At 43.6% G+C, this 14,788-nt stretch overlaps 1 protein-coding gene across 2 annotated transcripts in view; it reads right to left on the bottom strand.

Annotated features, from left to right (window-relative positions):
* Positions 1-14,788, bottom strand: part of rassf8b (Ras association domain family member 8b) — a 58,858-nt gene that overhangs the window by 11,874 nt on the left and 32,196 nt on the right. Inside the window, exons 2-5 of one of the 2 annotated variants that reach the window (XM_079494106.1) lie at positions 11,754-11,914; positions 3,600-4,004; positions 1,447-1,697; positions 190-444 (exon numbers count right to left, since the gene is read on the bottom strand). In XM_079494106.1, coding sequence (XP_079350232.1) covers positions 190-444; positions 1,447-1,697; positions 3,600-4,004; positions 11,754-11,856 — 1,014 coding nt within the window. In that variant the 5' untranslated portion in view covers positions 11,857-11,914. The remainder of the gene's footprint in view (positions 1-189; positions 445-1,446; positions 1,698-3,599; positions 4,005-11,753; positions 11,915-14,788) is intronic. The other variant, XM_079494107.1, reaches the window with a different exon arrangement.

Below are 14,788 nucleotides of genomic sequence, written 5' to 3'. Positions count from 1 at the left end.
CGCACGCACACATGCACGCACACACACTCACGCGCACACGCACACGCACACGCGCACACACACACACACACACACACACACACACACACACACACACACACACACACACACACACACACACACACACACACACACACACACACACACACACACACACACACACACACACACACACACACACACACACACCTGTATCCTGGCCAGGTAGTCGAGCAGGCGAGCGTCGCAGTCCCGGACGCGGCCCTGCAGCTCGGCCAGCTGCTCCCTCAGCTGCCTCTCGCTCTCCTGCTCGATGTGCAGCTCGTTCGCCCAGAACTCCTCCTCCTGCAGCTCCTGCTCGTTCCTCCTGGCCTGCTGCTCCGCCAGCAGCACCTCCTCCTCCAGGCTGGAGGTCTGGTGCTGGTGGCGGTGGACGATGAGGTCATACATGGTGCTGTCATCCATCTGGACCAGAGAGTAATGACAGGATAGAGACTGAACCGGAGCGACAGGCGACAGGCGTTTTGAAGCACCCGGAAGACTGCCGGAAGTATAATTATAACTCAATGGCTCAATATGTGTCTTGCTATTTCCGCCTTGGCTTACTGCATAGAGTATTAAAAGGATAGAGACTGAACCGGAGCGATAGCCAGCCACCCCCCCCCCCACCAGTGGAAGTTGCTCAGTGGCGTTGTGAAGCACCCGGACGAACCGTCTACTTCCGCGTTTTTTCAATTTGGGCACCAACATTTTGTGCACAAATTTTGTTCTTGCTTACTGTAAATCGCTCTGGATTAACTCATTTTGACCTGAGATCAGATCCTAAAAATGTCTTCTACATCCTGACAGTTTTCTGAAAAAGCTATGTTTCTATGTCAGTGGTTCTTTGATTTTTCAAAAATAGCAGACCTACAAGCTTGTAGCGCACCACTCGGTGGCGCGCTACGAGCTTGTAGATCTGCTATTTTTCAATAGCTAAAGCATAACATAATGCTAACACCAAAATGGGTAAAGAGCGTCTTCTAAATGCCCACCTATAGTCGCATTTCTTGTACATTGTGTGAACATATTTGACTACAGAGTAGGGATGCACGAATAATCGGTAGCATAATCGGAATTGGCCATATCGGCCATAACAAATGCCATATCGGTATCGGAATTCGGAATGGTCTCAAAATAATACAGATTATTTAATCGGTTTTTACCACCAAAAAAATAAAAAATATATACATTTAATTTGTGTACACTCTCATTCAGTAGGCATTCAGTTGTGAAAACAGACTTGGAAAAGAGTATAGGATATTTATTGATTGCTTAAATACTTTATGTTCCTCTGTATAATATCGGAATCGGTCAAATAATCGGCAGGGTTGGATATCGGTCATATTTTCATAATCGTGCACCCCTACTACACAGAGCGATCATGTGATCTGGTTGGTCGGTATGTCGTCCACTCACAGTACTGACCTCATCATCGGGCGTGACGGTGACCTCGTCCCAGTCGCGCAGCTCGGACTCGCAGAGCGTCAGGCGGCTCTCCAGCGCCTGCAGCTTGTCTTTCTGCAGCTGCACCAGACGGCCCAGCTCCCTGGACGGGCTGCCCGGGGCCGAGCTGGTTCCCGTTCCTCCTGCGCTGCTGTACAGAGCGCCGCTGGTGCTCAGCAGCCTGCTCAGGTTCAGGTTGACCGCACCGCCTCGCTGCTGCTGCTGCTTGGCTGCTGGGGGATAGGAAATGGTTAAGTGGTGCAGTTATATTAGCGCTTTTTATCCAAGGCGCTTTACGTAGATCTGTGTGCATTACATTCACCCATTCACTCACACACACACACACACACACACACACACACACACACACACACACACACACACACACACACACACACACACACACACACACACACACACACACACACACACACACACACACACACACACACACACACACACACACACACACACACACACACATTCATACAGCTTTAACCCATTTAGGCCTGACCTCAAAATTTAAAAAGAATCTTCTAAATCCTCCAGTTTTCTGAAATAAATATTTTCACGATTTAAAAAAAATAGCAGACCTACAAGCTCGTAGCGCGCCACTCGGTGGCGCGCTATGAGCTTGTAGATCTGCTATTTTTCAATAGCTAAATTATAACATAATGTTTAAAACACCAAAAGGGCTTCCCAGCCCAAAATGGGTTAACCCATTTAGACTTAAAGTTCGATTCTACGAATGTCTTCTAAATCCTGACAGTTTTCAGAAAAAACCTGTGTTTCTATGTCGGTGGTTCTCAAACGATTTCATGTCAAGGACTCCCAGAATTATATGTAATTGGCCGCCGACCACCATCCAAAAATGTGTTGTTCCAGGGACCCCCCCGGAAGCAAAGATTTGAGTTAAAAACGTTGGCTCTGAAAGAATATATATTCAGATTTGCGCCACATTTTCCCGACTTTTCAAAAATAGCAGATCTACAAGCTCGTAGCACTTGTAGATCTGATATTTTTCAATAGCTAAAGTATAACATAATGCTTAAAAGACCCCCCGCCCAGAATGGGTTAAATAGATGCCGGTGCATCACATTCACCCATTCACACACACACATTCACACACCAATGGTGGAGGAAACCATGCAAGGTACCAACCAGCACATCGGGAGCAATTAGGGGTTCAGAGTTTTGCTCAAGGACACTTCGACACTAACTCTGGGCGAGCACCGGGATCGAACCGGGAACCTTGCGGTTGCCATCCGGCCACTCTACCCCTGAGCCACTGCCGCCCTCACATTCTTTACTTAAGTAAAAGTATCAATACTGCAATGTAGATGTACTCTCGGTTATGAGTAGAAGCAGATAATTCAAAATGTACTTGAGTGAAAGAGTATCGGTATCAAAATGTAGGTCTACTTAAAAGTACAAAAAGTATTCATTGTGCAGAATGTTCAAAATGTATACCAAAAAATGGACGTGAGGATCCATTTGGTTTCATTTAGTGAGTTAAAGGTCTATAGAGTTAAAGGTCTATAAGCGTCCATTTGGTTAAAATAATTTAGCTGCATGGGGACCACCTGGAACCCCCCTTCAAGGACCACTGGTTGAAAACCACTGACCTCGACCTTCACTATACATTAGACCCTCCAGAAAAATAATCGCAATGATCGCGATCGCATAAATTCCCAAGCCAAATGGTACAGATTATGCGTTGGTAATTAAATAATAATAATTATTTATTTTCAAAAAAGGGTGCATAATCGCGTATAAAAAAAGATCACATAAAAACCTGCATATTTCAACGCATAATTAAGGATTTTAAGCCACATACACTCTCATACACTCTCAGAGAGTGTACAGAGTTAAAATAACATTGATTTTACAATATAGATTGGGGGTCCCAGAGATAGAAATTCCATTAAATGGGGGTCCGTAGACTAATGCATGTCAAACTGGGGGTCCTTGAAATTAAACGGGTTGAGAATCACTGCTAGAGCCGTAAAAATCTTCTTTTATGGGGGGTCCCTGGCATATCTTTTCAAATGGGGGGTCCGTGGGCTTATTAGTGTCACTTTGGGGGTCCTCGACGTGAAAAGGTTTGGGAACCACTGGTCTATAGTAATACATACCTTCGCTGTCCCTGCTCCTCCCGAATATGTCCCTCAGTCCCTTGGCCCCGCCGCTGAACGTCAGCGACTTGCGCTTGGGCTCGCCGCGCCGCTTGAGCGACGAGCGCTCGCCGCCGCCGACGGTGCCTGCCAACGAGGGGCGGAGCTTGGCGAGGGGCGGGAGGCTCTGGCGGTAGAAGCCTCGCTCCGGCGGGCCCCCGTGGACGCCATGGCCGGTCCGGCCCTGCAGGGGGCCGTCAGAGCCGGGGCGCTCGCTGAGCGACGGGCCGGTGCGCTGCAGCACCAGCTGCACGTCGCTGGCGTACGCGCCCCACTTGTTGAGCGACACCACGGGGTTCTCGTGGGGCGCCAGGTGGCGCTCCGTCCCGCGCCACTGCTCGATCAGCGTGTAGCGGCCCGTGCGCCCTGATGGGACGACAGGAACATCAAGGAGGAAAAACAAAGGGGAGGGGATTAGATTAGGAATGCACCGATAATAATAAATAACAATAATTAATTTTATTTGTATTGCACTTTTCATTCACAGGGAATCCCAGAGTGCTACATGGTTAATACAAACATACAATCAATCATAGAAGGTTAAAAACAGGGTTATCAAAAAAAATCAAGTTCAACACGAAATAAAATCCTTCCGAAACAGGAACGTTTTCAGGCCTGTTTTAAAAGATTCAATAGTCTGCAGCACTCTCAAGTCCATGGGGAGGCTGTTCCATAGGCGCGGTGCTGCCGAGCAAAAGGCCCGCTCCCCGATGGGGCACAGATTGCTGTCAGGAACCTGGATCAGGAATTTGTTTGCAGATCTGAGGGTGCGGGTGGAGGATGTTTTTGGAGGGTTGATTAGTTTCTGTAGGTAGGGAGGGCCGTTTATGCAGTTGTATGTGATCAGCAGGACCTTGTAGTCGATCTTGGCTGTAACGATCCTGGCTGTAACGATCCTGGCTGTAACGATCCTGGCCCGTAGCACAGGCTAAACTACGTTTTTTCCCCCAATGGAAATATCCTAAAAAAAACGAGGTCTTATTATAATCGGGGACTAGACTATTTGACATTCAATGTTCTTTTTCCACAAACGAGTCCTGAAAAATGGTGGTCGGCTTATAATCAGAGTCGTCTTATATTCGGGACAATACGGTAATTTAGATAATATAATTTAGCATTTTATTAGATTTTTACTGTAACTGCCTCGACAGGCCATTAATGATGTTGTGTTTGTTCCTGTTTGCTAGAGTGGACGTTTTACATTTTACATCTCTCCCATGACTGCAGCTGTATGCACAGCACCAACTTAAGCAGTGGCGTGCACAGATAGACACTAGGGGGTGCTAGAGCACCCCCTGCTAGAGCACCCCCTGCCCCCACAAATGTGCCCTTAAAAAAAAAGTGGACCATGGTGACATTGATCAATTTTTGATAAAAAAAAAGCTTCTAATTTATTATTTAGGCCCCAAAATCTAAAAATCTCACACTATTAAGGCAACCGGTCGGTTCCACGCGCTGCACAAGGTGCCCATTTTTTCACTTGAGCACCTGCCCCTCTAAATGTCTGTGCACGCCACTGGTACAGTGCACACTGTACCAAGAAGAATGATACAATGTCCTCAATGCAGGGACATTACAGCTGTATGCACACTGTACCAAGAAGAATGATACAATGTCCTCAATGCGGGGACATTACAGCTGTATGCACACTGTACCAAGAAGAATGATACAATGTCCTCAATGCGGGGACATTACAGCTTTATGCACACTGTACCAAGAAGAATGATACAATGTCCTCAATGCAGGGACATTACAGCTGCATGCACACTGTACCAAGAAGAATGATACAATGTCCTCCATGCGGTGACATTACAGCTGTATTGCACACTGTACCGGCAAGAAGAGTGACACAATGTCTTCAATGCAGGAACTTTACACTTTACACAGGCACGACAAAAACACAAAGCCTCAGGGGTGAGTGAAAGTTCAATGCTCCACTCTGTGTGTGTGTGTGTGTGTGTGTGTGTGTGTGTGTGTGTGTGTGTGTGTGTGTGTGTGTGTGTGTGTGGTATGCCCCAGACCCACATGTGCGCCCGAGGTATAAAGCTATTAGCGATCCTTCTTATAGCGAAATGGATGCACTCCGTGTGTGTGTGTGCGTGTGAATGTGCGTGTGCGTGCATGTACATATGAAGCCGTTTTCCGTGTTACATGTGTGTCTGTACACATGTAGATAAGAGCTAAACACCCCCCCCCCCCACCCCGCTCACCCCCCCCTTCCTCAGACCTTTAAGACCCCTCATAAAAGGAACACATTCATCACACACAGCCGAGGGAGGCTGCATGGGAGCCATTCACTACAAAGCAGGGCCAGAAGCCTCGACGGGACAAAAGCCTGGACCGCACACAAAGGATGCTGAATGCCATAAGTTCTACTGCAGCGCCGCAGTGAGCGAGTGTGTAGTGAGGGAAAAATACACATGCTTTTTAACCCATTTCGGGCGGGTGTTTTAAGCATTATGTTATACTTTATAGCTATTGAAAAATAGCAGATCTACAAGCTCATAGCGCGGCACCGAGTGCCGCGCTACGAGCTTGTAGGCCTGCTATTTTTGAGAAACCGTGAAAATGTGGCGCAAATCTTTGAATATATATTCTTTCAGAAGCGCACATCTTTGACTCAAATCTTTGCGTCCCGGCTGGAACAACATATTTTGAGATCGGGGTTCCGCGGCCAATTACATAACGCTGGGGGTCCTCGACATGAAATGGTTTGAGAACCACTGATAGAAACATAGTTTTTTCAGGGAACTGTCATGTTTTAGAAGGCATTTGTAGAATCGTCCTCGGGTCTAAATGGGTTAACTCTCAAAGAAATCTCTGTACTCCTACTACTCCTCCTCCTCCTCCTACTACGGGAACAATGGCTCTCAGCGCGTCGTCACAGAAAACCCCCTCTGGCGTTGCAACGGGACGTCCTAGTAGTAGTATATCCGTGCCAGTGTTGTTCTCGCCTGTCCTGGATTCAGCGTCCGTTCCCCTGGGGTCCATTTAGGACAGGACTGGCTCTCACCAGTGTTGTTTTCGTCGACTAAAACTAAGACGAAAGATGTTTCGTCGACTACTTTTTTCCACTGACGAAAATTAAATGGAAACTAAACGAAAACTAAGCTATGATGACTAAAACTAAGACTAAATATACTGACGATTTCGTCAACAAATAAAAACTAGACTAAATGTTAGGATGCGATTATAGTGGACAAGAGATCCAGTATTAGTCAATAGCAGTTCTACAAACTCACAACACGTCGCAGCGTGACGCGTTGTGAGCTTGTAGATTGTGGGCTTGTTGTTCGACTAAATCAACTGTAGATTTACAGACTAAAATCGTATGATATTTAGTTGACTAAAACTAGACTAACATTAAAACATTCCAGGTGACTAAAACATGACTGAAACTAAATAAAAAAACTATTCAAGAGACTTTGACTGAAACTAAAATCTACATTTACTGCCAAAAACAACACTGATCCGTGCGCACATTAGACCGAGATTCATGTCAGTTACAGAGTCGTGATGATGAGAATAGATTACTGTAAATAATGATCTCTTCTCTGGGTTTTGCCATCAACGGTAACAAAACTAGTCCAAAATGCAGCAGCTAGCAACCTGGAAAAGGACAATTCGACCACATCATCACACCAACACTCATAGCACTACACTGGCTGCCCATACAGGCCAGAGCCCACTTCAAGGTGCTCCTCCTGACCTACAAAAGCCTTAAAAAGGTGGATTAAAGCCAAGGTATATTCAGTGATTTCACTTAATTCAAATATCACTTATTTTTTCTTATTTTTTGGATAATCCTCCCTACTATAAAGGGTGCTGACCATATAAGGAGTTCCTCCCTGTCCCCAGTGAGCCCCTGGGGTAAAACCCTAGTTTCGGTTTGGGCTTTGGGTGGCAAAGCCTTCATCCAATCAGGATGAGAGGGGCCTTCATCCAATCATGATCGAGTGGGGCGGGCCTTGGTGCACGTGCTGTTGGTCTGTTGTACTTCCCCCACTGTAGAGCGTGCATGTGCACATCTTGTTACCGGGGCGGACCGGGTTTTTTTTTCTCCAAATCACTGAATGCTCCTTTAAGTGATATTTTTAGGTTAAAACAAAAGTTTGTTAAAAGGTTAAGTCACTATATTCTGATAGTAATCAGTAAATCGGAGTTTGTTCAGTAACTGATGTCTCCCTGTCTCTCTTCAATAAACAGAACATGAATTCACCAACTCTCAGCTTGAACCCACGTAAAGTAAATCAGAGTTTAGAAAAAGTCAGTGCAATGAGTTACACATTTAATTCACTGACATAATTATCTTCCATTGTTCAGCGTGAAAGCAAGTGACATTTAATCATAATATTACTGGTTTGTCATTTGTTTATTTTAACCCATTTTGGGTGGGAACCCCTTTTGGTGTTAGCATTATGTTATACTTTAGCTATTGAAAATAGAAGATCTACAAGCTCATAGCGCGCCACCGAGTGGCGCGCTACGAGCTTGTAGGTCTGCTATTTTTGAAAAATCGAAGAACCACTGACATAGAAACATAGCTTTTTCAGAAAACTGTCAGGATGTAGAAGACATTTTTAGAATCTGATCTCAGGTCAAAATGGGTTAATGCAACTTTTTTGCATAGTGGATTTGTTATGACTGGCAGATTAGCCAGCCATATTTAAAACAAACAAAAACAAAGGAAAAGCAATCATGTTCTTGTAAATGTAGTTCTATTTAACAGGCAGGAATAATGAGCTACTGTGCATTGTTGTTCACTGCATATAAACTTAAGCCTACTCCTGCCAATATACTAAAACAGAGAAGGCAACCAAATCAGATCCATAAAGTGCAATTAAATTACATATTTTGTGTCGTAATTCTCTGCAAATGTAGTCAGTTAATCTCAGCCTATATACCTGTAAGACGCCTTATCCGCCTTGTTGGCGGCAGACTGCTGGGCGAGCGCTGGCGCTTTGGCATGGGGGGGTCAGATCAACATGGAATGAATTCTGTACTGGCCATATAAGGAGGTATTGAGTGTACAGGGTTTGATGAGGTCAGATCAACATATGGAATGTCAGAATAGGTCAGCTCCAAATATGGAGATCTAAGGGTGGTAGCGGGGACATTCTCTTGAGTGTACAGGGTTTGATGAGGGCCCAGGAAGGGCCGGGCCTTAATTTTCGGGCCAGTTGAGAACTCTAGTTTTCGCCGGCTGCCGGGCTCACTTACTTCCTGGACTACATGTTGTCTCAGTAAGACAGCCCCTCCCCCTATCCACAAGGACTAGCAGTGCACCAAAGTATTATGGGAATTGTAGTCCAGGAAGGAAGTGAGCCCAGTGTCCATGACATCATGGAGCCCATGGACACCTTGAAATACTGAAATATCTAAAAACACAAATTACCTGCATAAAAACCCCCAGGAAAGTGTTTCTTGTCTCCCAAACATCATTAAAATAAGATCTGGTTGCAAAAGGGGTGAAGTGGCTCTTTGGACCCCAGGAAGAGTAGTCTTCACTTTAGTGAGGACTAATGGGGATCCGTAATAAACAAACAATAAACCACTTTTAAAGTTAACCATTATTTTAAACTTTAGCTGTTGAAAAAAAGCAGATATACAAGTTATACGAGCTTGTGGATCGTGAAAATGTCTGCGAGTCTTTGAATATTTTAACTAAAATCTTTGCTTCTGGGGGGTACCTGGAACAACATATTTTGAGATTGGTGTCTTACTGTCCGTGGCTAGATACATTCTGGGGGTCCTTGACATGAAAATGTTTGAGAACCACTGACATAGAAACATGGGTTTTTCAGAAAACTGTCAGGATTTAGAAGACATAGAATCTGGTCCCAATTTTTTTAAAACAAAGAGAAAAAGGATCATCTCCCATGAGTGACACTGTCAAGTGTCAATTCGCTTCACTAATTTTCACCGCGATTTCTCGCAGAACCAGTCACAGCCGCCATGTCTGCTGTTAAAGTAAGACTCATCTCATTTTCTGCTGTTAAAGTAAGACCCATCTCATTTTTTACACACAAGCCCATTTATGATGCTCCAAATCTCGCCTCGTGCCGACGAGTCACTTCTCATTTGACTGCAATCTATCATCTCACACACGGCCGCCCAGACGCAGTCAGTCTGTCTGACAATGCCGCCGACTGCAAATTGAGTGAATTTAGCTTCACGTGTTTAACGAAACAAGCCGATATTCTTGTTATGCTCCAGAGAAATGATGGAAGGCAGGACGCCAAACCATTTTGGAGCGCAGACGGATGACGACAAAACGTTTGCGTGGCACAACCCGATTCTCACATTTCCCACCCCCAATTCACGGTTCAATTATTATGTTAAATAATAATAATTATTATGTTAAATATTATGTTAAATGTTGAAAATGAGTGGTATTCCCCTTTAAAGATGCATTACGAAAATAATTGGAAAAACAAAAATAATAATGTTGTCACAGTGATGCAGATATCTAATCATGAAGGCCTCGCAGAGACACAGAGAGAAGGTCACAATGTTCTCACTACTATCACGCGATAAAAAGTTAAAGAAATATCTAAATATCACATGACCTATTAGACAGAATGTTGGTGCCAAAGCTGCTACTGCTAATCAGCAGTGATGTCAATTTACTTGAGTACTGTACAATTTTGAGGTATTTGTACTTATTTCCAATACTTTTACTTCTACTCCACTATATCTCGGATCCAAATATTGCACTTTTACTCCACTACATGCTTGAAAACTTTAGTTACAGTGCTAAGTTAACCTATTCACTGGATGAATTAAATGATTATTTAGCCTGCCATCGAATGAATTAAGCCTGATCTACTCACAACGTACCACATTGGGACATGTTGTGAGCTTGTAGATCGTCTATTTCCAAGTTACAACACATGATACCGGCACGGCCACATGGCGGAGAAAGAAGGCGATTTATGACATGCCCAAAATCAGGACGCTAGTTACTCATCTAAAGTCTAAGGAGTCCTTCTCAGCCTGTTAAATCAACGTCCGACATTATAGTGCATGTTGACGTTGGGAATGTGGGATTGATTTTCGGTTGGCATACCGCTGGCTCAACCACTTGGTACACACTGACCTAATAATGACATCATGGGTTTACAATTTGACCTCATGACCTGCTGTGTCATAATTATGTCACCTCATTCCACTCTCTTCCCTATTCTCTACACTCAGTAATGCCTTAAGTTCAAAATAAGTATTAAAAAAATGGCTGAATGTATCTTTCTGCACCACTATAAATGTCATTTTTTATCAAGTTTTTGGGTGTATTTTTACACACACATTTTCAACGGTATAAGTGGGTCTTTGATTACCCCCGTTAAGAGCTCCCGTCTGGAGCTCTCCCAGCAGAGGTAGAGCACGCGTCCAAGTGCAGCTTTTCGCGAAATTGTATCCAAAAAGGTAGTTGTGATTGACCATTACAAAAGCACACTGTAAATATTTTAGTCAGGAAATGTCACTCGTGTGCATAGCGCACACAGTCATTCCTCCCGTGGGAATCGGACCCCCAACCAGCCGAGACAGTACACATCTCGTGCTCTGAGTGATTGATACAAGACCACATGTTCAATAATTCATGGGTGACTCAGTCTCTCTTGCTCCTCTGTGTTATCTCGTTATTTTTGGAGGATCTACGAGAGTACCAGCTTTTAAAGTGTACAGTTTGATCATCCCCCGTAAGCCTGCCTCGTGCTCCAAACCAACAAGAACATCGTTGTTTCACCCTTGGCATGTCAATATAAGAACCAAATGACGTCTTAAGCACTACGCCTTGCCGGCGTTAACGTTCAACAGTTCTTAGACTTCTTGCAGCACCTCCAAGTGATGACCACTTCCTGTCATGTGACTCAACTTACCGATGGCCCGAGTGGAATAGTAAGAGAGTGGCGACACGCTTTGATCTCGCCGCAAAGTGGGTGCCTATGGGCTACAGTTCCAAACATTGGAACTATCCCATTGAGATAGAATGAGCACTTCTGCATTCCATTGTTACAATGGGAGTCAACGCTAGTGTCGCCACTCATACTATTCCACTCGGCCGATGGCCTGGGCCAGAGTGATGACCACTTCCTGGCATGTGACTCAACTCACCGATGGCCTGGGCCAGAGCGATGACCACTTCCTGGCATGTGGTGAACTCGGTGACTCCACAGACGATGCGTTGAACGCCGTCCACCCACACTTTCAGCTCCATGATGGCCTCATTCCTCCACACCACACGGGGGCGCTATAACTGAACTCTCCTGGACATCCTAGGAAAGAAGAAGAAGAAGAATAGGGAAATGAGAGTTAGGGCCTTCACCGTTTTTTACATGACCGTTAATTGTCACACAACTAATTGCGATGAATAATATAATTGCATTGTCGTTGAACACGCTGTCGCTGGAACATATTAACATAATGAATACAAATTATATTTCTGTTTTGGCTTTTAGGCTTTGAAGTTGCACAGGGCAGATATGACGAATAACCTAAATATATAAAGAAATTAAATGAAATATTTAATCAATTCATACTTAAAATAAAGAACATTAAAAGTGGAAATAGTCGTTCTACAAGAACACAACGTATCGCATCTTGTAGATCTCCTATTTCCACAATCTTTTAAAATATATGGAAACGATTTTGACGATTATTTATTACAATAATTGTGATTAAGCAATTGTGTAATAATTGTGACAGGCCTAATGACAGTTACAGGTTGAAAACTAGGATCACACTATAGAGCATAGAGGGCATAGAGGAGAATGGATAACCTGAAACAGTAGTTATTGCGAGTTTTGCGACCATAGGTCACATTTTTGTGGGCGACTGTGGCTCAAGAGGTAGAGCAGGTCGTCCAATGATCCATGGGTCGGCGGTTCGAATCCCGGCTCCTCCTGGCTACATGTCGAAGTGTCCTTGGGCAAGACACTGAACCCCAAATTGCTCCCGATGTGCTGGTTGGTACCTTGCATGGCTTCCGCCGCAATCGGTGTATGAATGTGTGTGTGAATGAGTGAATGTAATGCACAATCTATGTAAAGCGCCTTGGATAAAGGCGCTATATAAATGCACCATTTTACATTTACTACGAAAACCTGATAATTCCATCGTTTTTTTTAAATGCTTTGCAGCCTCAATTCGATACGAGCCTTTACTCACTACAATGATTTTCTGGACGATAAAAGCAGGAGCTAACATCTTTTAAATTGAACTTTTATTCAATACATCACCGGGGTAGATAAGGTACACGGTATGATACAACAGAACAATCCTCTCTCTCTCCAGAGAGAGGGCTGTGGTGGAATTATCCATCGTTTCTCCCTGAGCTGAGCTGATCTGAGCTGAGCTGAGCTGGCACATTCCCTCTGTGTGGAGGAATGATGTCGCTACGCCGCACGCCAGATGGGCTAATTATATCAATCGTTATGTCGTTATCAATCATTGTGCGATCTTCGCCGTACTACGAGCAGCGTCAGGTGATTTGGAAGAGCAGTGGTGGGGAACGTACTCAAATGTTTTACTTAAGTAAAAGTATCAATATATACTGCAATGTAGGACTACTCCGTTACAAGTGAAAGTCCAGGAATTAAAAATGTACCCGAGTAAAAGTACAAAAGTATTGGTATGAAAATGTACTTAACCCATTCTGGGCGGGAACCCCTTTTGGTGTTTTAAAGCATTATGTTATACTTTAGCTTTTGAAAAATAGCAGATCTACAAGCTCATAGCGCGGCACCGAGTGCCGCGCTACGAGCTTGTAGGTCTGCTATTTTTGAAAAATCGTGAAAATGTGGCACAAATCTTTGAATATATATTCTTTCACAGTGAACGTTTTTAACTCAAATCTTTGCTTCTGGGGAGGTCCCTGGAACAACATATTTTCAGATGGGGGGGGGGGGGGGGGGGGGGAGGGGCGGAGGCACATTACATTTTTGGGGTAACATAAGGTTTTTCAGAAAACTCAGGATTTTGAAGACATTTTTTTAAATTTCGACGTCAGGCCTAAATGGGTTAAAGTATCAAAAGTAGAAACTAAAGTACTCATTATGCAGAATGTCCCGTTTCAAGATTTCAAATGTTTAAATATATTTTGAAAATGGCTGAAATGTGTATAGGGCTGAAGTGGTTAATGTAAGTTTTGTAATAATAATCAAAATCTACAAAGTAACTAGTAATTCAAGTTTTCAAATAAATGCAGGGGAGTAAAGTACGATATCTTGATCCGAAATGTAGTGGAGTAGAAATATAAGTAAATACTCAAGTAAAGTACAAATACCTCAAAATTGTGATTACGTACGGTAATTAAGAAAATGAGCCTTAGTTACTTTCCAGCAGTGCGAGGAACATGGCACTGACTGCATGGCTTACCGTTTATTATATGGAACAATTATTACAGTGAGTGATAGAAAGTAGCACAGTACCTCTACCCAATAATTACAGTGAGTGATAGAAAGTAGCACAGTACCTCTACCCAAGTACTGTAGGCCTACTTGAAGGGCCACTTCAGCCCTTTTGCAACCAGATCTAATTTTAATTATGTTAACCCATTTTGACCTGAGATCAGATTCTAAAAATGTCTTCTACATCCTGACAGTTTTCTGAAAAAGCTATGTTTCTATGTCAGTCGTTCTTCGATTTTTTTAAAATAGCAGACCTACAAGCTCGTAGCGCGCCACTCGGTGGCGTGCTATGAGCTTGTAGATCTGCTATTTTTCAATAGCTAAAGCATAACATAATGCTAACACCAAAAGTAAAGAAACACTTTCCTGGGATTGTTACAATTTAGGCATTTAGCAGACGCTCTTAATCCAGAGCGATTTACATTAAGCAAGAACAAAAAGCATGGCAATACATCACATACATAAAAAGTAGTTATCATGAAACATGCGTAAGCTAAGAACGTAACAGTGGAATATCTATATATATATATGAAACTATGCATATACTTTAGAGTGCTATTTCTAAAGTATATATGCATACGTATATCCAACCTGAACATTGTGTCTATGGGCATGTACTTTTTAAATAACCATAACTTGCTCAATTCTCAACTGATTTTCCAACCGTTTGGCTTGTTAGAAACGTCAGACACGTCTGCATACTTATATGCTTTTATACGACGTTCATATAAAAAACAAAAT

Source organism: Electrona antarctica (assembly GCF_951216825.1).
Source record: "Electrona antarctica genome assembly, chromosome: 23".
Taxonomy (NCBI): Eukaryota; Metazoa; Chordata; class Actinopteri; order Myctophiformes; family Myctophidae; genus Electrona; species Electrona antarctica.
This window is presented reverse-complemented; position numbering and strand designations above follow the sequence as displayed.